At 47.9% G+C, this 26455-nt stretch overlaps 1 protein-coding gene across 1 annotated transcript in view; it reads right to left on the bottom strand.

Moving 5' to 3' along the window:
• The window catches only part of FBN1 (fibrillin 1), a 643598-nt gene that overhangs the window by 308502 nt on the left and 308641 nt on the right, over positions 1-26455 (bottom strand). Inside the window, exons 11-14 of the mRNA XM_069624792.1 lie at positions 19017-19172; positions 13258-13377; positions 12260-12385; positions 438-560 (exon numbers count right to left, since the gene is read on the bottom strand). Of these exons, the coding sequence (XP_069480893.1) occupies positions 438-560; positions 12260-12385; positions 13258-13377; positions 19017-19172 (525 nt within the window). The remainder of the gene's footprint in view (positions 1-437; positions 561-12259; positions 12386-13257; positions 13378-19016; positions 19173-26455) is intronic.

The raw sequence follows: 26455 nt of genomic DNA, 5'->3' as shown, positions 1-26455 counted from the left end.
TGTATGGATGGATGGACTGACTGACTAGCGGGCGGATTGATCGAGTGGGTAGATGGATGGAGGACCTCTGGGAGGATGGGTGGATGACCTGGTGGGGATTGGTTGGTTGACGGATGGATATAAAGTTGGGGAGAGCACAAAACAGGCAACCAGGGGTATCCATTTATAGACAGGCCGATGAGAGTACAGCCTGGGTCTTACTTCTACCTTGCTGTTTTACAGAGTGCCTGGAAGAGAGCCAGCTGGATGAGCACACCCTGCAGCAAGGTCACCGCTCTCTTGTGCACGCGCTCCATATTGGGGTGGCGTGCGCCTCCTAAATGAAGTGCTCGTGTCCCCTGCAGAGAGTGCTTCCTAAACATGTTTAGCACGTCACAAGCTGCACCTTGGTGTGGATGGTGCACGGGTGGACATGGCGGTAAGAAGGCAATACGCACCCGTGCAGTAGCGGCCGTTGGGCGCGAGCTGGAAGCCGGGCTTGCAGATGCACTTGAAACTGCCGTCTTCGTTGATGCACATACCGTTGAGGCACATGTTCCTCACGCTGCACTCGTCCATGTCTGGAAGACAGAGCAGACACTTAATATGTGCGCATGCGCCCCAAATGCAATGCATTGCCATAGTGCCATCAAGCACAGCGCAGCGTCTAGGAACAAGAACATGAAAACAATTCATAAAAGCAGGGCAAGGAAAATCGCTAATAATACAAAACAAAGTGGCACATTAGATACTGAATGCTGGGCAAGACCCAGGCGCGCCCAGGCCCAGTACACGGATTTTGGTGCCATGTATTCCATACAACGGAGCTAAAATGGATCTTTTCATGGACAAAATGGGCCCGGTTGGAGCCCCTCTGCTGGGAGCGCCTTGGGCATTTTGATTCTTTGTGGCAGGGGGCATGCGTAGGTCCCTGGGCAAGCTTGACTCCATCAGGTAAGACTCAAGCAGGAAGATGCTGGGTAGGCATGCAAAGGAATAATGAGTCCATTGGTGATTCCTCAGGTGTCGCACTCAGGCCGCCTCAGGGTCAAAATCAGGAAAGGCAGGTTTCCCCAATGGGAGGGCTGTTGAAGGGGCTCATGAGGTTTGCGCAGAGTCCTAGGATGGTGTTGATGGTTCATGAATGCCTATAGAGGCATGTTGCACATGTGAACACTGCAAACAGAGCCATGAAAGACTCGATGGCACGGTCCACGAGAGAGGCCATTTTTGGACAGTTCTTTAGCTCAGGGACAATGGATTGCAAACGCCACTGCCTGCTAAGCAGCCTAATTTGTGCTTTAATTTCTCTGACCAACACCTGATATTCATGCACCTGCAATCAGCCATGTCTCCTCTGCATACCAATGAACCCTGTTGTTTGGCAAAGACACTTGTGTTTTTTTCCTGTAAACCATGTTATAGCCGCACGGGATGGGTTATCAAGGTTTGAGAGAGGAGTGGTGAGCAGATGAGCACTGCTTTCAGAATTAACATTGTCACTACACCTGACATTTTTTCTGAAAAGTGCTACATAAAAAAAATCATTTGGCTTTGAAAAAACCTATTTGGGAAAATACTGAGGCAAGAAATACCATGCAATCATTTAATAAAAGTGATGCACAACCCCACTACCACCCAACAACAGCAGCTTTGAAAAACGTAATTGAAAGAATTACATTATCTTAGAAAATATTAACCTATAAAGAAAAACAGATAGCTCATAATGCAATGCAGTGTTTAATTCACAAAAATGTGTTGCTGTATGTCTCAGTTCAAAGTGATCAAACACATGAAGAAAACACACACTAAATAGAAACATGATCATAAAAAGGACACACACAAGTAAGTGATAACATTGTCAGGCCTATAACATTTCAAGATAGCGCCTATGGATACGCTACTCCAGCCGAGCTGCCATGATCCAATGCAAGGCCCTCCATCAAACAGACTCGGATTGTTACAAATTGAGATGATTGGGTCTGATGATCTGGCCATGCCTTTCAACATCCTGCACACTATTGCCAGTCAAGAACTCACAGCTGAAACCCTTCAGACAAACCTTCCCATGCTTCAAGAACTTCCTGGTAGAAGCCCTCATGGAAGACCTCACTAGCCTCGACCTCACATGGACCGAACACCTCCAACCAAACTGTGACTCTCTACTAGAAGCAATCTATGCCCCCATCTCAGCCTCCATCGACTGGCACGCACCTCTGAAACAAGGCACCTGCAAACTGAAACCGTCAGCTCCCTGGTACACACAAGAACTCAACCTCAACAAAAGAGTCATTAGGAAACAAGAGAAAACCTGGCGCTGCTCCAGAACCGCATCTGACCTGGTGCTCCCCAAGGAACTCTGGGCAACCCTCTGACAACTATTCAACACAGCCAAGGCCTCCTACTATCAGAACACCATAGCAGAAGCAGACAACAAAAGCAGCACCCTCTTCAAAGCAGTCAAGCACTGTACCAACCCACTACCCGGCCCTGCCTTACAACAATCCATTGAAAAATCCACTGCCATTAACACCTTCTACATCGACAAAATCAGCAAGATTCGCCAGCACACAGACACCAGCCCTGCATCCACAGACCCACCTCGCATCCCTCCTGTTGAAATCTCCACACCCTGGACAACACTGAAAACACTCTCTACAGAGGACCTGGCCGTCCTCAAAGCCACATCGTATACAGACGACTTCCTCCGAGCACCCATTCTCAAAACCCTCCCAGCAGAAGCTCTCCTTCCCTACCTGGCGATCATCAACAGCTCCCTACCTCAAGGCACCTTTCTGTCGACCCTAAAGACAGGACAAATCCTCCCTCTACTACAGAAACCCACTCTGGATCCAGACAACCTAGGTAACTGTCGCTCCATCACCCATCTACCCTTCTTAGGTAAGAAAATCGAGAAAGCGGTAGCAGCGCAACTGCAGCAATAAATCAACACAAACTCCTCCAAACCTACCAAGTCCTAGATGCAGTACGAAGATGGCAACGATACAGGTGGTCATCGACGCCCTCAACATCGTTGACGATGGCAACCCTTGCCTCCTGGTTCTACTGGACCTCTCGGCTACTTTTGACAGAGTGGACCAGCGGCGCTCACGGACACCCTCCATCAGGGCATGGGGATCAGCGACCTTGTCCTATGTTGGTTCAAGTCCTACCTCACCAACCGCCAGCAGTTTGTTCAAATGGACTCTTCTAGATCGCCAGTGCTACCCGTCACCTGTGGAGTACTGCAAGGTTCTATCCTCTCCCCAATGATCTTCAATCTTTACATGGAGCCACTGGTATCCCTCCTAGCCACACACATCACCCACCAATATGCCAACAACCCATGGCTATAACTCAAGGTCGACTCCATAAAGGACATCCACAGGCTCAAAACCTGCCTCTCGCTGAGCCATTCTTGGATGTCTAGTGCATACTTGAAGTTCAACCCCTCCAAGACCGAATTCCTACTCATAACCAACAACACCTAACACTTAGCTACAGAGCTGGCAATCAACTATGAACCTTGAAGTTTTCACACGACCTCATCTCCTGTGCCAAGTCCCTAGGGTTCTACATCAACAAACACCTCTCCTTCAGGACACCCAAAGCTAAGAAAACACAGACAGCCTGGTATCAGCTCTCCCTCCTGCGGAAAGTCACGCCCTTCCACCCTCCAGACATTTTTAGGTCTACTGTTCAAGTACTGGTGCTATTTGATCCGGAAGGGGGCAATGCTCTCCTCGAAGGCCTCCCATTGTACGCTGTTGTGCCCCTGAGAAGTGTCCTAAACGCTGCTGCATGCCTCATCAAGGGTCTACGTAAATACGACCACATCACCCGAGCCCTCATCAACAACCTTCACTGGCTCACACTGCCCACACAAATCACCTTCAAGTCTTATTGCATCGTCTCTATGGCAGTCGCCCTCAAGTCGCCCAGCTACCTCGCAGAGAACTCAGCATCTATGGTGGACAGTGCACCACCAGAAGCCAGGACAAGTGAAGACTTGAAACGCGCCGCTGCAAAAAGAAAAGCACCAAAAAACAAGCCTTCTCTGCCGCTCCTACAATCCAGAAAAGAACTCAAGACCCACCTCTTCAAGGAGTTTCTCCTTCTCAACACCTAGTCCATCACGTCGCCCCTACGTCATCTGACTCACCACATGCCGTCCAACCCTTTGCTCCCCGCCCCACCACCCTGTGCAGCTGAACCCCTCCAATGGTGCTCCTCTGTATCCTACCCCCCGCTATATTTCTGTTCTGTTGTTACCTCTGAAAAGCACTCTGTTATGCATCTGTACTGTTATATACCCCTGAAAAGCGCTCTGTTTTGTATTTGTATTGTTGTATAGCTCTGTAAAGCACTCCATTGCTTCTCAGAGCTAGGTCCATGCTCAATAAATAAATCAATAATAATATTTAAATATGCTTGCTGTGTGCATTTCACATTAATCCCACCAGTCGCGCATTTGATAGATATGTCTGAATGGAGCTTGGAAGGTTCTCTAAACTTTATTAATAAAGTCTAATGTGTGGGTACTGTATGATTGAAATTGGAACTCACAACTGTGCAGAGCTTACATGAATTTGACGATGAACCTAATACATTAGTATTGTGTTCGATACATTCAAGTGAAGCTCAGGACCCTAGAATCGGTTTGGGGGGAGTCTCCGGCTTCCTGGTATACACATAGCTGTGTCTTTACCATGGTGCCAATTTGTGAGACCTGATATCTATCAGCCTCTCTCTGGCCAGGTCTTTCTTTCACTCTCTAATCTTTCAGGTCGTGCCAGGGAGACAGAAACATCCAGAGAAGAAATGGGTTTACAAGTACTACAGGCCCAACAGACACAACCCGTCTGAACCAGGAGCAACAGACTGGTTACCCAAGCTGGAATGCAATAGGCCTCCCCATTCAGTAGCTGTAGCCTACTACAGATTGCCCATGCATGCTACAGGAGACCAGGAGAGCAGCAGCTGTGGGGCTAGAACCAGCAGAGAGGGACAGGCATAAGTGGAAAACAGGGAACACTTCACAAAGCCTTTATGGATAATGACTTACTTGATCCTTGAGGGGAACAGAGAAAAAACTACCAAAGTGAGCGCATGACTGGGTGGAAGAAAATGGAGACTGGAAAAGGAGCGGGCTAAGGGCACGGATGGACTGGGAATCAAAAAAGGCCCTGGAAGTAATTTTCAAAGTGGCACCATATTACAAATGTTCAGCAAGCCCAACTCTTTTTCTATGGGAACATTTGTAAATACCACAGAAAAGAAGCCCAGGGTACGGAGGCCTACCAGGAAATCACCAGTTCTCCCTATAGGCCAGTCCACCCGGGGCTAAGGGCCATTATGAAGACTTCCTGGGGAAATTTCAGTCCACAAGGGGAGGAGATGGGAGGAGTTGAGATTATTTTAGCTAGACATGGAATAGCTGACTAGGATAGCCAAAGGAGCAGAGGGAACCTTCTAGACAGGACGGGGCAGACTATACAAAGCTACCAGAGTCCCTCTGCCATGAGAGGTGTTTGGTTGAGGTTGGAGGAGGACCAAAGGACCAGGGAAGAGTGTGCAGGAGATGAAGGAGGTCTTGGAGGAGTCTTATGCATGGTTGGAGAGAGTGATGGTAAGGTGTTGGGATTGAGAAGTTGACAACAATTGACAGTGCCTCAACTGGCTTGTTTTGCACAGTTTCATAATAAAACTGAAAAACCTATTCCTTTCATCACATGACTTATTGAGTATCAAGTCACTGTATGTAAAGAGTTGGCTTTCAAGGCTGTGCAGAGAATGCATGAACTGATGAAATGGTTGTATACGAATTGTTCGTTTTACAACTGCTCGAATGACAATTGACCTTTTCACAATTGACCGAATTGTGAAGGTCAATTGTACCATATATGTGGGGGAAACCCCCCACAACCACCCACCCAATGCCAAACCCCCCAAAACCCATATATATATATATATATATATTACCAAACCGATATATATATATATATATATATATATATATATATATATATATTCGGTCAATTGTGAAAAGGTCAATTGTGACCCTTTAAATTCGGTCAATTGTTCATTCGAACAATTGTAAAGGAACAATTTGGGTAATACCGATGAAATGACTTTACAGGTAGATGATATTCATGCAGAAATCTCTAACAGCCAGGCACAAACTATGCAAACATAATGTAATAGATGTGGATGGGCTACATACACCACCATTAGCTAAACATCATAGTCTGCATGCGGTGGGATGGTAATCAATCTAGAGCCCATGACACATAAAGGAGATCTCCACGTGAACACCCCATTTACATAACAGCGTGGTATCGACAAATTCTTGGAACTGACTCTTAGTGTTCATGGCAATCTGCTCCGGCATCTCTGTTCACTTATTAAAGAGGCATGCGTGTAGTCTTGCCGTTGACCCAGATGTGGTCAGAAACTGCTCGTGGGGCAGTGCCAACTTAATTAGGGAAGTATGCACATGAATTCTGTCAGGGAGTTCTGAAATTCTGCAGTCGATAAATCAGTGTACCCTTTGACGCTAACTAGATCTATATGGCTGTCTCCTTTGGTTATGCGGCAGCCCCATTGTGCTTGCTGAACTGGGAGAAGAAATTATGAGTTTGCTTAAACTAAATAATAATAGTTCTCATTGCCCTATGTGTGCACTTTGTAGCCTACTGTGTTCTTACTTTGAAAAAGTAAGGGCTCCTTGGTGGCTCAATTTACACTTTGGCCAGCGGTGGCTGGAATTTGATGGATGGGTCCCAAGGTGTATTTTCGTTTCCCTTCCAGGCTAAATCATACTCCAATTCCAAGTAGGAATTTTGGCGCCTGCTCTTCGGGCTGAATCATTAAGATAATTTGTCTCCAAAATGTTTCAAAGAATCTTTTTTTTTTAAACTATTGAATGTTGGAAAAGATGATTGGACATTTTTCCAAAAGCCCAGGGAAGACAATAAAGAACATTCCTCCCTTTTTCCTCAGGGTCTGCGAGCTAGGAGCTCGTTCATTACCGCGGGAGCATAGCCTCCACGTCATGTCACGGCAGGTGAGCAATAAACAAAGCCTGCGTTGCTTAGTCTGAGCCAAGATGCTTCCTTTCGCTCCTTCCTCCGCTGTGTGTCAATTGTGTGTCTAATTGTCGGTGCATATGTGCCAGAGTGTTAACCGGGAGATGTTGGCAGAAAAGTAATAAACCACAAATGCCCATGTCCAACAAACTGGTTTATTATTAACACGAGCCAAAGCAGGACAAGACTGTTATCTTGGGAGAGCAAATACATCCTTACACTCTACAGTAATGGCAGCTTTTCTGAAGGAGGATTAAGTGATACTGCGAGCCTTTTTTTTTTTTACATATTGCTGACATTTGCCAAAATTCTTGCAACTTTAAAAAAAAAACATTTAGCCACACTTTCCATTTAGAGAAATGTAAAGAAAGCATAAGATGTGGTATAGCGCTCTATAGGGGGATATCGATCTCCTTCAATGTGCAAGTGCACTAGATCTGCCTTCTCTAATGTCCTCATCAGGCAATGCCATGTCACAGACAAGTGGCAGAGAGGCATGCGAGGACCAGGTACCCAAACCTTGGAGCAAGAAAGTCTACTAAGGAGAAAAGCATTTCCCGCCTCCAGCTCCCATTCTAGTGGGGCTTTCAGGGGTGAGAAGATCACACTCCTGATCTCCAGGGCTGACGCATCTCTCTCCTAAGAGCCTGTGCCCCCCCCCTTTCTAATCTGGGACTTGCAGGCTTGGGTAGTAGGGGATGTGTGGGTGCCCTGACAATGCAGGGTGTCTTCATAACGACTATACTCAACAAAGACTGATCACAATAAATAGACCTGCTGTTGGTTTGGGGCAGCCCTTCCATCCTCTCTGGACTAAGGGCCTCATCATGAGTTGGGGGCGGTATCCTGGCAGTAAATCCACTGGGATACCACCCAACGTAAATAACGTTGCTTCAACTTGGTCCGGCGCTATTATTGCCCGATCCAAAGTTGCGGTAACGCTGTAAATCCCCTTTTATTTTGAGTACATTGGACTCTATGGGGAATTTTCAGCACTTTTACAGCAATTTGCGCTGTGGCATGCAACAATAGGATTTAGTAAATGAATCACAGGATCATATTACCAAGGAACATTTTTGATGCAAGTTTTTACATGTGTGACTGGGGGGTCATGACCCTGCCAGGGAGGGAAAGGAGAGATGGGGGACCCCAGTCTCTGAAACACCTCAATGAGCCACGAATGTCAACAATGGTACCACCCTTTGTCACATAATGCCTCCTGGTACTCTCTCTGGCGCGTGTTCACTTTTCTCTGTTTTAGGACAACAATTCCCAGAAGGCAATTGGGAGCAACCAAGAAAACCTAGACTAGAACCTGGAGAACATAACTGAGAACAGCCAGTTAATGGACTGGAGGTTTCCCAGCTAAACAGAAATCAGACACCCAAAACCAGGCACATCTCAGGCGAATGGTGGGGACACATAAAACAAACCATGTGTGAGGAAAGACTGCAGGGGAACAGTTGAGACACAGAAACCCTGTGTGAGGAATTCTACCATACAAACGGTGGGTGTGCGCTCACCTGGGCTTTTTTGAAATTTTATATGAAATTGAATGTTGGTAGGTCAACCTCTGGAAAATGTGTGGGGCTAATCCGCACACATTTTCCTATGCTCACTGCACAACCTGCACATAGATCTGTGTACTCTGGGTGGACACAGCCTACAGACACAGTCCTGCCTGTCATAATTAGTTGGGATCTGACAGGTGGAGTACACGATACATCTCAAAAGGGGGAGGGCCATAACCTTCCTCCTGCCATGGCCGGCCAAATTAACTATCAAGGTCTCCACAGATCTGCCCTGTTCATTTGTTTAACCTCTGCAGATGGTGGCAGCAATTAACATAATTAACATACTAATAGAGTATGCTTCAAACAGGCCCACATGGGGCCTGGCTGCAGAGGCTAAAACAAAAGTGGCAGGAAACCTCAACAACCTTTGATATGCGCTGTGTCAACTTGAAGCCAGCACCCACCTCTCAGTATTAAGGGCAGTGACTTGTCATGTCTGGGACTATGTGTTTACAGTACGCAACCCCCGCAGGGGGACCCCATTCAGAAGTTACAAGTATGTGGATTGATCGAGACAGAAAGTCTGTTCTTTCTACTGTTTCGGGGGAGACCTGTCGCTTTAGTCAGGAACCACAGAGACCTCAATTGACCATAGAGACCCTTTGATCCACAACAGAGAGGAAGATGGGGGGAATTAGTATTACATGTTTTCACCCCTTTCCCTTTTCTGTTGCAAAGCACTCTGGTTATGGCCTTGGGCATACAGGCGATTGTTGGTGGGGACCCAGTATTCGTTAATTAAGGTAAGCTTAGCCTGCACCAATCCAACCACTGTCGCCCACTTGGCTTTAAAAGAGGGCTGACCCCCTCTTTTGGCAGATCATCTGAAGACTTTGCAAGGAGTAACAAGAATAACTCATTTGGACCCTGGCTGAAGGTACAGTCTGCCTTACAGCTTACACCAGTGAACGCAGGGCAGGATTTCCGAAGAGAGAAGTAAGATCCCTCCCCCAAACATCTCCCAAGGGGCAGAGGGAGATAGTGAATCCAGAGGACCCTCCTGCAGCTCCAGAACCGGTACCGAGCCAGCACACAGTGTGCCCTGCTAGGCTCTGCAAGCAAGCTTCCTAGGTGGGAAGTGCCAGAGAATCTTTGAGACAAACCCAGGACAAGGCTGGTTCCTGTAACACGCTCCTCAGCTTTGCGCCGTCCGCCTAAAGGACGACGCGAGCACAGTGGAGAAGCTAGGAGGAGTGCTTCGACAAGCATCAACCAGCATCTGTCTTAAAAGACATTTTCAGGCCACTTGAGCCCCTCAGGCTGCAATCGACTGCACCACTGACTGTTGTCATACCGCAGTCGGTAACATCGTCCGAGACACCTCGACCAGTGCTTCAGACCTGCCAACCAGCACTGAGACAACAATCCCTGTGCCACTGTGTAGGCCAACCTGCAGCCGTCCGTCCAACCTCGTTCGCCAAACTGCCTGCCGCATGATACACGTAGCTGTCTCCCGTTTTGAACTCTGTCACAGGAGTTGCAAAGTGCCCTGAAACTGACTGGACCCTGTCGAGCACGGACACCTTCTACAAGCACAAGGTACATTGTGTTCTATCCCCTGGTCCTACTCCGAAGGCCCCTAGTCTCATTTTTTTATTGTTTATTAATTGTTTGCTTGTTAGGCGACCCATTTCTCCCTTTGTGCTGAAACCAAGTCTCCTTGAACTATTGCGATTAGACTACCTCCTGTCAGTATCCAGAGTGCATCCCTTTTCCTTCTTGAAACTGTCTGTCCTCTGCATTCCTATACAGGGCGGGTTGTATTTTGTAGTGTGCTAGAACTGTCTGTTGAATACTAATAAAGTAGATATTTGTATACAACCTTGACTGGACAGCGCCTTTTATCATTGGGTAATAATTTTATGTTCGCTGTGTTGCAACTAACCAACAATCCACGACCTTGACAAGCCTGCTGTTCTGTCCATGTAAATTGGACAAGGAGGTTTATAATTTGCTTGTGTTTCCAATCTGTTCAGATCCCTTCTGGTGTACTAGAGATGTGGGCTGATTGATGATTTAGAAATCGATATTCACCCCTGTACCAGCGGTTCCCCCGGAAGTTCATTTGTCACACCCTGTCCAAACCAAATTGGCAACAGAACTCACCAACACCTCAGGAAAGCCAAATGGAGAATGAGCAGCGTGAGCCCACCACACCATCAGAGACTTCAAACAAGAGTGGGAAGGGAGAGAAGACAATGGAAGAAAGGAAGGAGGTAGTACGATCATGGAAAGGGGTGAAAGGGAGTGGCTGAGGTTGAGATTGAACCAGAGCATATTGTAGTGGCAATTTTTCCACCAAGGCAATTAGATAATCCTGGGAATCATTAGGACAGGGCCTGTCTAGGAAATCTCAGAGGGAGCCAGTGAGAGGAGGATGTTGTGTTTCGGACCCTCGCCTGAGCTTGTTAGATAGTAGGGGTCACCAAGCACTCATTCGCCACACTGGGATTTCGTGATGATTGGGCTGGGGGGTGGGGCGGGGGAAGCCTAAGGGAGTGACAGAGGGACACCAAATAGTGAAGCCTCCCCCCACCATTTTCATCCCAGTGCCCTGCATCGAACAAATCCGCCCATCTTAACATTGAACACTCCACTCCTTTGCAGAGGATGACAGTCGATGTATCCTATGCTGTTTTTTGGGGAAATATAAAAACTCTTCCATCTTCCTGGAGAATCTGTGTGTTTTTAGGCCCTCTGTGACACATGATAGCGAATGAATCTGCAGAATAATTTAGGAGGGCATGTTCGCTTACAGGGTTTCTGATATTCTATTTTTTTCCATGAGCTTTTGCAAAGCTGCGGGCTGTTTGCTGAAATAGTGCATTCTATATAGTACTGGCAACGTTTCCCCAAAATACTACGTCTTAAGATTTCATACTGATATATTTAGCACTGTTGCGAAACGTGGCCAAACGAGTGAGCCGTGTTTATTCTGAAACTACTGTCCATCCACTCAAGCTTTCGTCATCCGTCCTGTGTGAAAATAAAACATGAGGAAGAAAGACGCATAGCACAGCCTCATCCAAACAGCAGTGGTTCATGGGTATGCAAATGAGGTCTGGTTGATTGTTCAAGGCAACATGATAGGTGCTGATCATAGAAATTATCAAAACAAATGAGGCTCTGGGTGCACAGGCTACCTTAGCAATCTGGCTGACATTACGAAGTGGAAGCATTGGGAATTATTACACTAACACGCACTGGCAAAGTCGATAGGTCTAGGTCTTCAAATGTAGACGGTAAGCTTTCGTGTAGGTTGAGGGATTTATACAAACAAATACATTTAGAAAGCCATACCTATTCGCTTTGCCAGTGCTTGCCTATTAGAGGCTTATGGGGGTGTCACTGGGAAATCCTTCGTCCAGCTCCAGCTGCCCTTTTCTCCTTTTCTGCAAAATGGACTTGCCAAACTAACATACTTGATGTTACACAGAAATATCTACATCAGTGCATAAACCCGCTGAGCTACGTTACCAGCAGTAAAAGATTGCGTTTAAAGAGGTGTTACATAGGGTAGGTTTTGGTTCACGAATTACAACCACGGTAAATGTTCGCAGTAAGATGATGAATTTGACCACATCCCTCGGGGTGTGAATAGAAGTTTGGGGCACTTACCTATACAATTCTTGCCGTCAGCTGAGACATGGAACCCGGAGTTGCACACACAGTGGAAGCTGCCGTCTGTGTTCACGCATCGGCCATTGTTGCAGATGCGGCCATTCTGGAGACATTCGTCAATATCTGCAAACGAGGCAGACACAGGTTAAGGTTCACTTTCTTTACTACTGTGGGGACAGGCAGAGATATCATGCGATCATGTGCTGGGCGTGTAGGTATCAGATGGGGTTTCTTCAGGGGTTCACAATTCAAAGTAGCTCAGCTCCCTTGCAATGAGGGGCAATTGAGCTATTCTCCCCGTGTTTCAGGGTGTGCAAAAAGAAAGCTAAAATAATTATTTCAGAGCTATTCTACGCAGCATGACGACAGTAATGAATATACAGGTAATCGGATTGGTGGCAGTTATGGGGCTTCATGCGTTGGGTTGTAGAGCTTTCTAGTCTGATAGAGCATTACTTACATGAATTGTTCGGAATTTAATATATAAAATCAGCACCATGTAACAAAAAGTCAGCAAACTCTAATCAGCTGCCTCATTACGACCCAGGCGGTAAGGGGTTGACGGCGCCGTAAAAGGTGTCGGCGCCGTTAAACCCTTACCCCTAATTACGAGGTCCCTTTGCGGGTCCGGACCTTAACGGCTGGTTTTACCAACCAACTAGGTGCAAAGGAATTATTATCACAAAAACATTTCCGTTTTCGAGTTAAAACATGTTTTACTTGCTTATAAAATACTCCCATTGCGAATTGGACTTGTGTTTTTACTCCCTTAAAAATAATTTTACTCCAAACTTTAGAAAATAGGGAGTAAAATACTCCCACTTCAAAATCTTATCTGGAGCAATGGCGTTATTGCATGTCAAGAGCTGTGCTTGCTTGAAGGTTGAAACACATCTGGACACCACTTTGAACCTTGACTGACATCCGGGGGCATCAACAGCACGCAAGACGCAAGGGCAATCCATAGGCTTGTATGAGGCAGCAGGCAGGCTTACCTCGGCACTCGGTCCTGGTGGATGTACTCTGGAAACCTGGATAGCATTTGCAGATGTAAGACCCTTGGGTGTTCACACAGTCTGCATGGAGGCATGGGTTCCTTTCACATTCATCAACGTCTGTAAAACAAAGTTCCGAACATACGGTCATCGTGTGTTACAGCGACCCGAGGCTATATGCTATCCAGGCCTGACGGAATAGGTTTGCACTCATAACACATCAATTGACGTATTCGACTTTAAGACATCTTTGTTACTGTGGTTCCGATTAGCATATAGGCATAAGGGTCTTCAACCTTTGGCTCATCAGACTTTTTGGACCACAACTCCAATCAGCCCTAGCCTCTGCAGTTAATGGTGTGGAATCATGGGAGTCGTAGTCCAAAACATCTGGAGAATCGAAGGCCAAAAGGGTAATGTCCACAATGGCCGGTCAAAGCAGCCACTAAAGATCACACTGTGCAGCTGATCGTTTTTGCCAATAGTACAGGACTATTCCTTCAACGCGCACTATTCCCACCCACACATTTTCCCAAACAAATGCAACGTCTGCTACAGTTTATTTTAAAAATTACGAACAACAGGGCATTTTTTCTTCAGTGCTAACGACTATTTTTTTTACCCAAGTACGAACCAGTTACCCCTGGATTTGAGTTACAATATGACAGTGACTTTGTATCATGGCTCACAGGGCATCAATTACTGATGTCAAATCAGTGGAAGGATTAGAGAGTCCAATTAATTGCATTAATTCATCATTTAACGAATGTATTGCTTCTCACCCCCACCATCAATGTATGGTTGCTGTGAGCCAGCAGAGAACTGGCATTAAACATATGAAGAAGTGTGAAAGAGCAGAGAAAGAAACAGAGGATGGCAAAAGAGCAACATAGAAAACAAAAGAAAAGCAATGCAGGAAATCAAGCAAGGCCAGCAGATTGATGGAAAGGATCTTTGCAAGTAGTGGAGCCGGGAGGATAGCTCAGGGGCAATGTACAGGTTTGAATCCCGGTCCCGTACTTAGAGACTGATCCCCGGTATTAAGCATGTTATAAAAGATAAATTAATTAAATCAATGAATTAGTGAGGTCATGCTATGACATGCTGGGCCGCATCGCCTGGAACGGCCATGCCTAGGCTGGTAGGAGGACGGCATGGCCCGTTCAGGTGACCGGAAGGATCTGAAGTTACATGGCGGCCACAAGTCCCTTTAATTCACAGGTTGTAGCATAGACTAGGATTCTCATTAATTTAAATCTGAAATAGGCTCCAGCAAATGTTGCATCTCATCAATGGCACCCCATGGTGAGTAAGAAAAGCGATAGGAACGACAAGGGGGTTCACTGAATCGTCGGAACAGACATACAGCCAGGGTCGGATTGGCCACTCAGCCTTTCGGCCCGTGGCCGGGCGAAATCATCCTAGGGGAGTGGGGGCCAGTTTCTGGCCATGCCTGGTCCGGTTTGGAAGAAAACCCTTTTGTTTTTTCATAAAGCCTTTCATCCTTCTTACGTCGATCAATGAGTACCAACACAGGTTGGTGTTATTGTATGCAAATTTGTTCCATAAAAAAGTGCTATACAATGACATTATCTTTTGGCTTTTGATGCCTACTTGGATTCACAGTAATTTAGTGTACTTAGGAACAATTCTATTTGATGCCACTTCCTGTTTTGTCAAGGGGTGAAAGGTCGTGTTTCATCACTTCCTGGGATGTCACTTTGGGGTGGGGTCAAATGACATCACTCCCAGTGATGTCATCAGAGGTCAAGGGTCGTGAGGCGAGGGGTGGGACACTTTTTTTGGGTGACCGGGCTTATTTCTTGTCCCAGTCTGACCCTGCATACAACTATTTCTGTGCAAGAGCTTTAGGGAACTATCTGACATTTGTATCAAATGGCACTTGGACGAGAAATATTGTGTGCCTCACCGCCATACCTGCCTAACCTCGGATTTTTCCCAGAGACTCGGGAATTTGAACCATTTCTCCAGGTCTCTAGGAAAGACCCTGGAATCTCTGTAATCTCAGGATTTTTTTTTTTTTTTTAGTTAATTGATTTTTATTGAAAGTTGTGTTCTTTCCGGGTCCCATCAGATCGTCCATCCGATTGGCTGCCAAAGACTGCTGCCGGTAGCCAAGATGGGGGTGTGGGCGGGACCCGGAAACGGCGCGAGATTGCAAGCGCTATTACTGAGTTCTTTTTTATGAAATGGTTACTTAATCCTAGGTTTCTGGGTTACAGACTTGACGCACTGTTGCATACTGAAACATTTCCGTGTCAGCAGATATGTTTCAGAATGCGGCACGTCGTACCCCAGAAACTCAGGATTAAGTAACCATTTCAGAAAAAAGAAATCGGTAATACTGTGGTGGTAGATCCTTAATTTCATATATTGCATTCCACTGACAGGTGGGTGGGGCGTGTGGGTGGAGCTGGGTGCAAATGGGCGGAGTCTTGCATGGCTGTGGGTGGGGCATACATCTCAGGATTTTTGATTTTCAAATGTAGGCAGGTATGCTCAGCATGCCCACACAGCGACCACCGTCCGTCCGCTCGTGGTCATCTATGAGTGCCGCAAAGGCCGGTGTCCGCGCGTCGCTGCTTTCGTGTGGAAGATGGCAGTACTTGCTCTGCCGCCTTCCATCAACAGCACAGATTGCACACCTGCGCCCGGGGTCAGCAGGTGAGCGTGGTGGTTACAGAGAGGGAGGGAGGGAGGGAAGGGGCGAGTGGTTAGGCACTATCCATACCTGAAATGCAGGGCCTTTTCTGAGGTGCGAATTCAATGCAGAACAGATAGAAGGGGGCGGTGCTGGAACAGAGGCTTGAGAGCAGAACACACATCACTGAGAGAGAAGTGCCTCTGTCGGATGTGAGGCAAACCTGTGAAGCCCCATAGAGGCTAGAAGGAGGTCAGGAACGCCCCCCACCCGCCACATACATCAAAACTAGAGGAGCGAGCAGCCGAGCGGCAGCTTTCATGGAGGTGGTCTCCATGGAGCTGCTGCGTCACTCTGCTGTATGAGCGTTCCATGGTGTTTTATGACGTCACACTAGCTCCACGGATTCAAGAGAGAACGAAGGCCGCAATGCTGGCATATTGCACACGGGGATAAAGTTCCCCAATCAGAATGTTTCTTAAAAACTAAAACTAAAACTGTTTTCTTTTTTTTAAATGTGGAATGAACCATATGTCATTGGGCCACTAGAGGTGAACTTCAAACTGACCTACAAAATGGTAATCAAGGGTGTAAGCTCGCAAGATCGTCTCTTTTGTGCACAGATCTAAAGGCTGCCGACTACCCAACATGGGGCTGAATCCCTTTGTTTTCTCTAAATCACTCTACGGCCTAACCAGACTTGTGTTCAAGTTTCTTTCATTTCAAATATTGGTTGTTTGCAATGCCTCATGACTAGATATATGGGCAAACAAGCATTGGCAAAAGCAAACATGTTTGTGTTGTGTTTTGGGGATGCAAGATTATCAATAGTGGTAGTAGCTGGCTATAAATTGCCAACTGCTTGGAAAGGGTTTGAGAAGATGGGTATATGCTGTCAGTGCCTAGTAAAGGCTATCTAATACTTATACCGAAGTCAACACTGTTGGCTTTGCTTGTACATTTTTAGATGTAGCTTTAGTGCAAGGAACAGATGAGAGGACACACACTGCTTGAAGATACACTTGGTTAAGGCATTTTTATGACCCCAGGAGACATTTTCCAGCTGCAAGCAAGTTATTCACTCTTACAAGACTGCTTAGAAATAACACCACCCGGCCTTACAAAGCACATCTTTTGATGTTACTGAATAATAGATCTAGTCTATAGATATTCCATGATTGTGTGTTTTTGGAGAGGAGGGTAATAGGTGAGAATGCCCATATCGCTTAGCATGGCCATAGATGGTCAATGTGTAGGTAACAAGCCAAATAACACGCACAGGCTGACACAGCGCGTCATCACATCTCCCTCATCTGTGTACTCCAATGCAATGGATGGCGAGAAAAGGTAAAGTGGAAATGTAAAAATGGGATGAGGAGGCAGAAAGCCATGAAAGCAAAAAGAAGTTGCACATTTAGACCAATCTAATTCGAGTGGACATTTTGGGCCAGCATACATTTGGGATCAAAACACACAAGTCCCTCCTGACATTCAAATTTGCCTTCCAAAATGTCCAGACTCTTAAAATAAATGTGCTGTCCCTAACTTTCAATGAAGCAGGCCCTTAAATGTCTCTTTGGAGGCGCATTACTCAGACTAAGGAGAACGCTTTTCACCATTCTCAGGGCTTAGCAGGACATGGGGCAAGATGCCTCCATTTTTAGCAGCCTCGATGCATTGGAAAAACACAATGTTAGAAATTGGGGAAGGCAAAAACAGAACGTGAGAGCAAAGGCAAAATACATTTGGATAAGCAGATAATTCATTGATCAACTACAATCCACTGCGGGTTGTGTAGCACGCAAAGCTATAAACGAGACCGCGCAACCCTGGTGCCTAAAGTTTTAGCCTTCCTGTGACATAAACTCTCCAATTCTAATACAGCAGAGACACAGGTCAATCAAGAGTGCTCTCTGTTCCTTTACAGAAGGGGTCTACAACCTGCGGCTTTCCAGATGTTTTGGACTACGACTCTGATGATCCTTCACGGTTTATGGTCTATCCATCGAATTATTTGCATAGAGGGACATTTCCATCAAATTTTTTGCAACAAAAAAATGTGCATCGAATGCATTTTTTTTTAAAAAGGGGGCCCCCCAATCCCCTGTTTTTTACCCTTTAAACCCACCCCCCAAAAAATTAACCCTTTACCCCTCAAAAACATGCATTCGATGCATATTTTTCGTTGCAAACCCCTTGATGCATCACCTATTATTGCACGCTTAGAGATGTGACCGATCCACCATTAAGCGGTAAATATATCGTTTTTAGGAATCAGTCATTAAAAGACCATTCTGCCAGTGAGACTCTTGAAGTATTGTGCCCTTAGAATACTGGGTATTATTGAGTTTTCCGAAGTCATTAGTGAGTTGAGTACTTACATGGGGAAATAAGCATGGAAGAGCGGACCGTTCCTCTAGGACCCTTCCTCTAAGGCTGTGATCATCAAAACGTGGGGCTGGTCCCCATAGTATATCTGGGGTGTAGCGGGAAGCTCTTTAAAAAGGGATTACAGTGATTATTTTTAATAGAAAATATAATCAGTTATAACCTGTGTGGGGGAGCAGGAAACAACATTTTTACTCAGTATAAAAAAGTGTGCATACTACTGCTTTCGGGCATTGGCTTGCGCCATTCCATCGGAGTTCATGCTCCAGTCCCACTTTTTCTTTGCATTCTAGTCTTGGATTAACAATGGGGAAATCCAGGACTGCACGTCTCAGAATCCAAAAGAAAAACAGAACTGGACTAAATTGCAATAACCTGAATGGAGCAAGCCACTCTGGTGCGTATGCCTGTGCACGGGTTAGTGCTGCTTCAGGAGGAGAACACTTTGGCCCCCATTTTCATTGCAATGAGACCAGGTTTTCCGTTTTCAGGGACACTTTTGCACCTTCCAAGACCGCCTCCTGATGGCACCTTAATAGCGTTGCTGTAGAACCAGCTGTGCCCCCCTCCCTGTGATCATGCGCAACTGTGGTCCGGGCATCCTGCCAACCCCATTTTTGATCAAAACTCTATGTGGGGGGTTTGGAGGGGGTAGGGGAAAGGGGGGGTGACATGTGAGTATTTAACAGTTGTTGTTTGCGAGTCGTACCGATGCATTCTCCGCGGACGTCCAGGTGGAAGCCTTTGTTGCACTCGCAGCGGTAGCTGCCCAGGGTCGGAACACAGCGTCCATTAAGGCAGAGATTTCGGAACAATGCGCAATAGTCCACGGACGCCTTGTCCGTCAGGTTCACTGGCAACACCACTGCAACGAAACAAACAAGGGACACATGAGCGCCTGCAAGCCACGGGGAATTCTTCTCATGACATACTATGTTCTACATGTACGCATGCACACATGCTTTGGTGTTTGTTGCACTTTTAATGAGCTTCAAAAAGGTCAATGGCAGCTCCAGTTGTACACACACCTGCAAGTCATGGCGAAAAGACCTACCCGAGACGGGGTGAACTGCTCCCTCCTGTTTCCTCCCCTGGTTGCTTGTAGATCCCTTGCTGCCAAATTGCCCCCCCACCACCATCCCCCAGTTGTTAGCTCCCTGCTCCCTTGTTTCTCTGCTTCCCTCACCATATCCTTCCCCCTATGATTGTGAAGCGTGCCGCGGCTTCCCGGAGCTAGGTCCACGCTCAATGCATACCTTAATAATAATGATAACCCGTGGGTCCCTTGTGTCTGCCCGTTTCCTACTGGCCTGTGGCACGCAGAGACTCTAACGCCTTTGTCTTTCTGAAAACTCACGTCCCATTGAAGCTGTGGCTTTGTTCAATTGTATGCAGAATTTAAATTCTGCTAGCGTAATTGGGCAAAATTCATAATTCTTTCACTTCGCCAAATGGAGAAATTATGAGTTTCTCTAAATGCCGAAACATTTCCTGAAATTGGCAAATTCAGTCGAACATTTTGTGAAGCGCCTGGGAGCCATATTGCGCAATCTGGCACACCCCTATGTCTGTTTCTGGACAAGCACTCACTTTTGCTAAAATCATAGAGATTAATTACGAGCAGTATTCATTGCCCAAAGGTTTGCCCATGCCTCTTGAAGGCTCCCAAATGAGGGAAAGCCTCATTAAGGAAGAACCCCCTCACCAGGTTTCTCTCTAATGAACCAGTTGGGGTGGCATTGCCCAAATGCAAGGGTAATACAAGAGACCAGACACATTGATGACATTGTCTGGATAATGTCCCGCAAAAATGTCACCTGACAAAAAAGTTGCAGTTTTTTTGCGCAAACATTATTACATTGAACATGCGGGGGGCACCCCAGCAACCCGTTTTTTTGTGTTGTTTTTAAAAATGGGAGCCTGGCACATCCCTGCAAGCCATAGCCATGCATAATGTCACCAAATATAATGTTGTCAATGGCTTTTCCTGGCGACATTATATATGGGGACATTATATATGGGGACATTATGTATGGGGACATTATATATGGGGGCATTATTACCTGATACCATTGTCACAGTGGATGGGTAGGCGTGACCGCCGCCAACCAGGCTGTACAACTATAGGCGTTCACCACTCACAATATCCAAAAATAGTTGCGCTCCAGGAATGTCTCACACCTCTTTCAGCAAGATGTGCTGGGAGCACCCACCCTTCACCCTCCAGCATCATTTAAGTCAGGGAGATGAGCAACGGTCTGGCATGGGTAGTTGCCCCAGCACTGCTTGCACAGCGCCCCCTGGAGGATACCGTGCAGCATCATTGACACAGGTGCAGCAGACATGCGATTTAGTACAGTTTAAAGGTAAGTCTAAGCATCCCAAAGCAGTCAGGTTTCAGCACAACTAATGTGAATATCGAGGCGCTATATTTACATATGCATGTCTTTATTCATTTATAGATTTAGTTGAGCGCAGACTGCATTTAAATGAACCTTATGAATATTCACTTGGAATAATCTCACTGTTTAGAGGTGGACACCACTCATAAGGGCCAGCTGTGGACAATACAACCATCGTACCCCCAGGATAAACAGCAAACCCACCTTCACTGCACAAAGGCACCTGCACCCCACCCTCACTATATGAGTTGTGCAGCTCTTTGTCGACTGTGAGGTCACGCAGACATTTTCAAAGGTTGCTTTAAAATGTGATTGTAAAAGTATACGAACAGGCTGCTCTTGCATTTAGAAGCACGCCCCTCCCCCGAACCCCCTGACCCCCTGTGTGCGACTCTGGAGCCCGATCTCACTTGCAGCGTCGTTTGTGGACAGACTCAGGGCTCAAGTCCAGGGTACACGCTAGTGGACGGAGTCCATTCAGAGGGTGGACTCAGTCCCCTCCCCCACAGCTAAAATTCGAAACGTTGAATGTCCTCTTTGAATTTATGAATGAAAGCCGACCTCGGGGGTCGTGCCAGAGTCGTCAGGTGTGCAGGCCAGACACTTCACCACTGCACTAGATATAACTCGATGACCAATTACAACCAACTAAAGGTGAAATGTCCCATTTTGGTAATGCAAAGGAAAAACATTTGCATTGGCACTTGAAGGTTAAAACATGCACAACACTATTAGAAGAAAATATCCTCTCTAGTGAGGTCATCAGGGTATCAAGACCGCATGGATGTGGCTCCCAGCGGAAACCTCTCCGGTCTGTTCCTCACTGAGGGCATCCTCCCCTGTCTCATGCCAGGGTCCAATCTGTGACTTCGCCCGGTGGAGGCTCACTCATTGCATCCAGGGATGGATGATAGGAGAAGAGTATACAATGTACCTACAGAAACCCAGAAACAGCCAGGCAGACGGCAGACCTAGAACGGGCAGGCTATGCATTCAGTCTGACAGAGGAGAGGCGCAGGGGGTTCAGGCTCAGCAATCAGTAGGACGGGAGGGGACCGTGGAGAGGCCATCCCCATGCACAACATTGAACATGACAGTGGAGAGAGAGCAAGAGGGGCCAGGCTCAGCCGTCATTGTGGTAGCGGAGAACACAGGAGAGATCACGCTCTCAGGTCACTGTGACAGAGGAGGGAGGCCCAGAGGGGCCAGGCTCAGCAGTCAGTGTGCCAAGGGGAGCCAATGCAGGCCAGGTCACAGGGGCAGACTTAGAAATGGCAGGTCCTGCAGTTAGGATGGAAGGGGGAGACCTAGAAATATCAGGTCCTGCACTTAGGTTTACAGGGGGAAACACAGAAATGCCAGATCGTGCAGTTAGGGTGGCAGGGGGAGAGATAGAAATGCCAGGTCATGCAGTTAGGGTGGCAGGGGGAGACCTAGACATGTCAGGTCCTGCAGTTAGGGTGACAGGGGGAGACCTGGAAATGTCAGTGCCTGCAGTTAGGGTGACAGGGGAGACCTAGAATTGTCAGGTCCTGCGGTTAGGATGGTAGGGGGAGACCTAGAAATATCAGGGCCTGCAGTTAGGGTGGCAGGGGGAGACCTGGAAATATCAGGGCCTGCACTTAGGTTGGCAGGGGGAGACATAGAAATATCAGGTCCTGCAGTTAGGATGACAGGGGAGACCTGGAAATATCAGGTCCTGCAGTTAGGGTAGAAGTGGGGAGACCTAGAAATATCAGGGCCTGCAGTTAGGGTGACAGGGGGAGACCTGGACATATAAGGGCCTGCACTTAGGGTGACAGGGGGAGAGCTAGCATTGTCAGGTCCTGCAGTTAGGGTGACAGTGGGGGAGACCTAGAAATATCAGGTCCTGCAGTTAGGGTGGAAGGACTGAGACCTAGAAATATCAAGGCCTGCAGTTAGGGTGGCAGGGAGAGACCTGGAAATGTCAGGTCCTGCAGTTAGGGGGACAGGGGAGACCTGGGAATGTCAGGTCCTGCAGTTAGGGTGGAAGGGGAAGACCTAGAAATATCAGGGCCTGCAGTTAGGGTGGCAGGGAGAGACCTGGAAATATCAGGGCCTGCACTTAGGTTGACAGGGGGAGACCGAGAAATATCAGGTCCTACAGTTAGGATGACAGGGGGAGACCTATAAATACCAGGTCCTGCAGTTAGGGTGGAAGGGGGGAGACCTAGAAATATCAGGGCCTGTAGTTAGGGTGACAGGGGGGAGACATAGAAATATCAGGTCCTGCAGTTAGGGTGGAAGGGGGAGACCTAGACATATCAGGGTATGCAGTTAGGGTGGCAGGGGGAGACTTGGAAATGTCAGGGGCTGTAGTTAGGGTGACAGGGGGAGACCTAGAATTGTCAGGTCCTGCGGTTAGGATGATAGGGGGAGACCTAGAAATATCAGGGCCTGCAGTTAGGTTGACAGGGGGAGACCTAGAAATATCAGGTCCTGCAGTTAGGGAGGCTGGGGGAGACCTGGAAATGTCAGGGTAGACAGTTAGGGTGAAAGGGGGGGTAGAAATGCCATGCCCTGCAGTTAGGGTGATAGGGGAAAACATGGAAATGCCAGGTCCTGCAGTTAGGTTGGTAGGGGGAGACATACAAATGTCAGGTCCTGCAGTTAGGGTGGCAGGGGGAGACCTAGAAATGTCAGGTCCTGCAGTTAGGGTGACAGGGGGAGAACTGGAAATGTCAGTGACTGCACTTAGGGTGGCAGGGGGAGACCTAGAATTGTCAGGTCCTGTGGTTGGATGACAGGGGGAAACCTAAAAATATCAGGGCCTGCAGTTAGGGTGGCAGGGGGAGACCTGCAAATATCATGGCCTGCACAAGGTGGATAGGGGGAGACCTAGAAATATCAGGTCCTGCAGTTAGGATGACAGGGGAGACCTGGAAATATCAGGTCTTGCAGTTAGGGTCGAAGGGGGGAGACCTAGAAATATCAGGGCCTGCAGTTAGGGTGACAGGGGGAGACCTGGGCATGTCAGGGCCTGCAGTTAGGGTGACAGGGGGGAGACCTAGAAAGATCAGGTCCTGCAGTTAGGCTGGAAGGGGGAAACCGAGACATATCAGGGCCTGCAGTTAGGGTGGCAAGGGGAGACTTGGAAATGTCAGGGCCTGCAGTTAGGGTGACAGTGGGAGACTTAGAATTGTCAGGTCCTGCAGTTAGGGTGACCGAGGAGACCTGAAAATGACACGTCCTGCAGTTAGGGTGGGAGCGGGGGGAGATCTAGAAATATCAGGGCCTGCAGTTAGGGTGGCAGGGGGAGACCTGGAAATGTCAGGGACTGCAGTTAGGGTGACAGGAGGAGACTTAGAATTGTCAGGTCCTGCAGTTAGGGTGGAAGGAGGAGACCTAGAAATGCCAGGTGCTGCGGTTAGGGTGTCAGGGGGAGACCTGGAAATGTCAGTTCCTGCAGTTAGGGTGACAGAGGGAGACCTGGAAATGTCAGAGCCTGCAGTTAGGGTGACAGGGGAAGACCTAGAATGCCAGGTCCTGCAGTTAGGTTGACAGGGGAGACCTGAAAGGTCAGGTCCTGCAGTTCGGATGACAGGGGGAGACCTGAAAGGTCAGGACCTGCAGTTAGGGTGGAAGGGGGAGACCTAGAAATGCCTGGTCCTGCAGTTAGGGTAACAGGGGGAAACATAGAAATGCCAGGTCCTGCAGTTAGGGTGGCAAGGGTAGACATATACATGCCAGGTCAAGCAGTTAGGGTGGCAGGGGGAAGACAGAGAAATGCCACGTCGTGCAGTTAGGGTGGAAGGGGGAGACCTAGAAATGCCAGGTCCTGCAGTTAGGGTGACGGGGGATACCTATAAATGTTAGGTCCTGCATTTAGGATGACAGGGGAAGACCTAGAAATATCAGGGCCTGCAGTTAGGGTGGCAGGGGGAGACCTGGAAATGTCAGGACCTGCAGTTACATTAACAGGGGGAGACCTAGAATTGTCAGGACCTGCAGTTAGGTTGACAGGGGGAGACCTAGAAATATCAGGTCCTGCAGCTAGGGAGGCCAGGGAGACCTGGAAATGTCAGGGCAGTCAGTTAGGGTGGAAGGGGGAGACCTAGAAATGCCTGGTCCTGCAGTTAGGGTGACAGGGGGAAACATAGAAATGCCAGGTCCTGCAGTTAGGGTGGCAGGGGTAGACATATACATGCCAGGTCATTCAGTTAGCTTGGCAGGGGAAAGACAGAGAAATGCCAGGTCGTGCAGTTAGGGTGACAGGGGGAAACATAGAAATGCCAGGTCCTGCAGTTAGGGTGGCAGGGGTAGACATATACATGCCAGGTCATGCAGTTAGGGTGACAGGCGGAAGACAGAGAAATGCCAGGTCGTGCAGCTAGGGTGGAAGGGGGAAACCTATAAATATCAGGGCCTGCAGTAAGGGTGGAGGGGGACACCTATAAATGTCGGGTCCTGCATTTAGGAAGACCTAGAAATGTCAGGGCCTGTAGTTAGGTTAACAGGGGGAGACCTAGAATTGTCAGGACCTGCAGTTAGGTTGACAGGGGGAGACCTAGAAATATCAGGTCCTGCAGTTAGGGAGGCCGGGGAGACCTGGAAATGTGAGGGCAGTCAGTTAGGGTGAAAGCGGGGGACCTAGAAGTGCCATGCCATGCAGTTAGGTGACAGGGGAAAACATGGAAATGACAGGTGCTGCGGTTAGGTTGGCAGGGGGAGACATGGAAATGTCAGGTTCTGCAGTTAGGGTGGCAGGGGGAGACCTAGACATGTCAGGTCCTGCAGTTAGGGTGACAGGGGGAGACCTAGAATTGTCAGGACCTGCAGTTAGGTTGACAGGGGGAGACCTAGAAATATCAGGTCCTGCAGTTAGGGAGGCCAGGGAGACCTGGAAATGTCAGGGCAGTCAGTTAGGGTGGAAGGGGGAGACCTAGAAATGCCAGGTCCTGCAGTTAGGGTGACAGGGGGAAACATAGAAATGCCAGGTCCTGCAGTTAGGGTGGCAGGGGTAGACATATACATGCCAGGTCATTCAGTTAGGGTGGCAGGGGAAAGACAGAGAAATGCCAGGTCGTGCAGTTAGGGTGACAGGGGGAAACATAGAAATGCCAGGTCCTGCAGTTAGGGTGGCAGGGGTAGACATATACATGCCAGGTCATGCAGTTAGGGTGACAGGCGGAAGACAGAGAAATGCCAGGTCGTGCAGTTAGGGTGGAAGGGGGAGACCTATAAATATCAGGGCCTGCAGTAATGGTGGAGGGGGACACCTATAAATGTCAGGTCCTGCATTAAGAAAGACCTAGAAATGTCAGGGCCTGCAGTTAGGTTAACAGGGGGAGACCTAGAATTGTCAGGACCTGCAGTTAGGTTGACAGGGGGAGACCTAGAAATATCAGGTCCTGCAGTTAGGGAGGCCGGGGAGACCTGGAAATGTGAGGGCAGTCAGTTAGGGTGAAAGTGGGGGACCTAGAAGTGCCATGCCATGCAGTTAGGGTGACAGGGGAAAACATGGAAATGACAGGTGCTGCGGTTAGGTTGGCAGGGGGAGACATAGAAATGTCAGGTTCTGCAGTTAGGGTGGCAGGGGGAGACCTAGACATGTCAGGTCCTGCAGTTAGGGTGACAGGGGGAGACCTGGAAATGTCAGTGCCTGCAGTTAGGGTGACAGGGGGAGACCTAGAATTGTCAAGTCCTGCGGTTAGGATGATAGGGTGGGACCTAGAAATATCAGGGCCTGCAGTTAGGGTGGCAGGGGGAGACCTGGAAATATCAG

The sequence above is a fragment of the Ambystoma mexicanum genome, chromosome 11, assembly GCF_040938575.1.
Source record: "Ambystoma mexicanum isolate Mex_15411 chromosome 11, UKY_AmexF1_1, whole genome shotgun sequence".
Taxonomy (NCBI): Eukaryota; Metazoa; Chordata; class Amphibia; order Caudata; family Ambystomatidae; genus Ambystoma; species Ambystoma mexicanum.
Note: the sequence above shows the minus strand (reverse complement) of the source record. Positions and strands in the feature narration are given on the sequence as shown.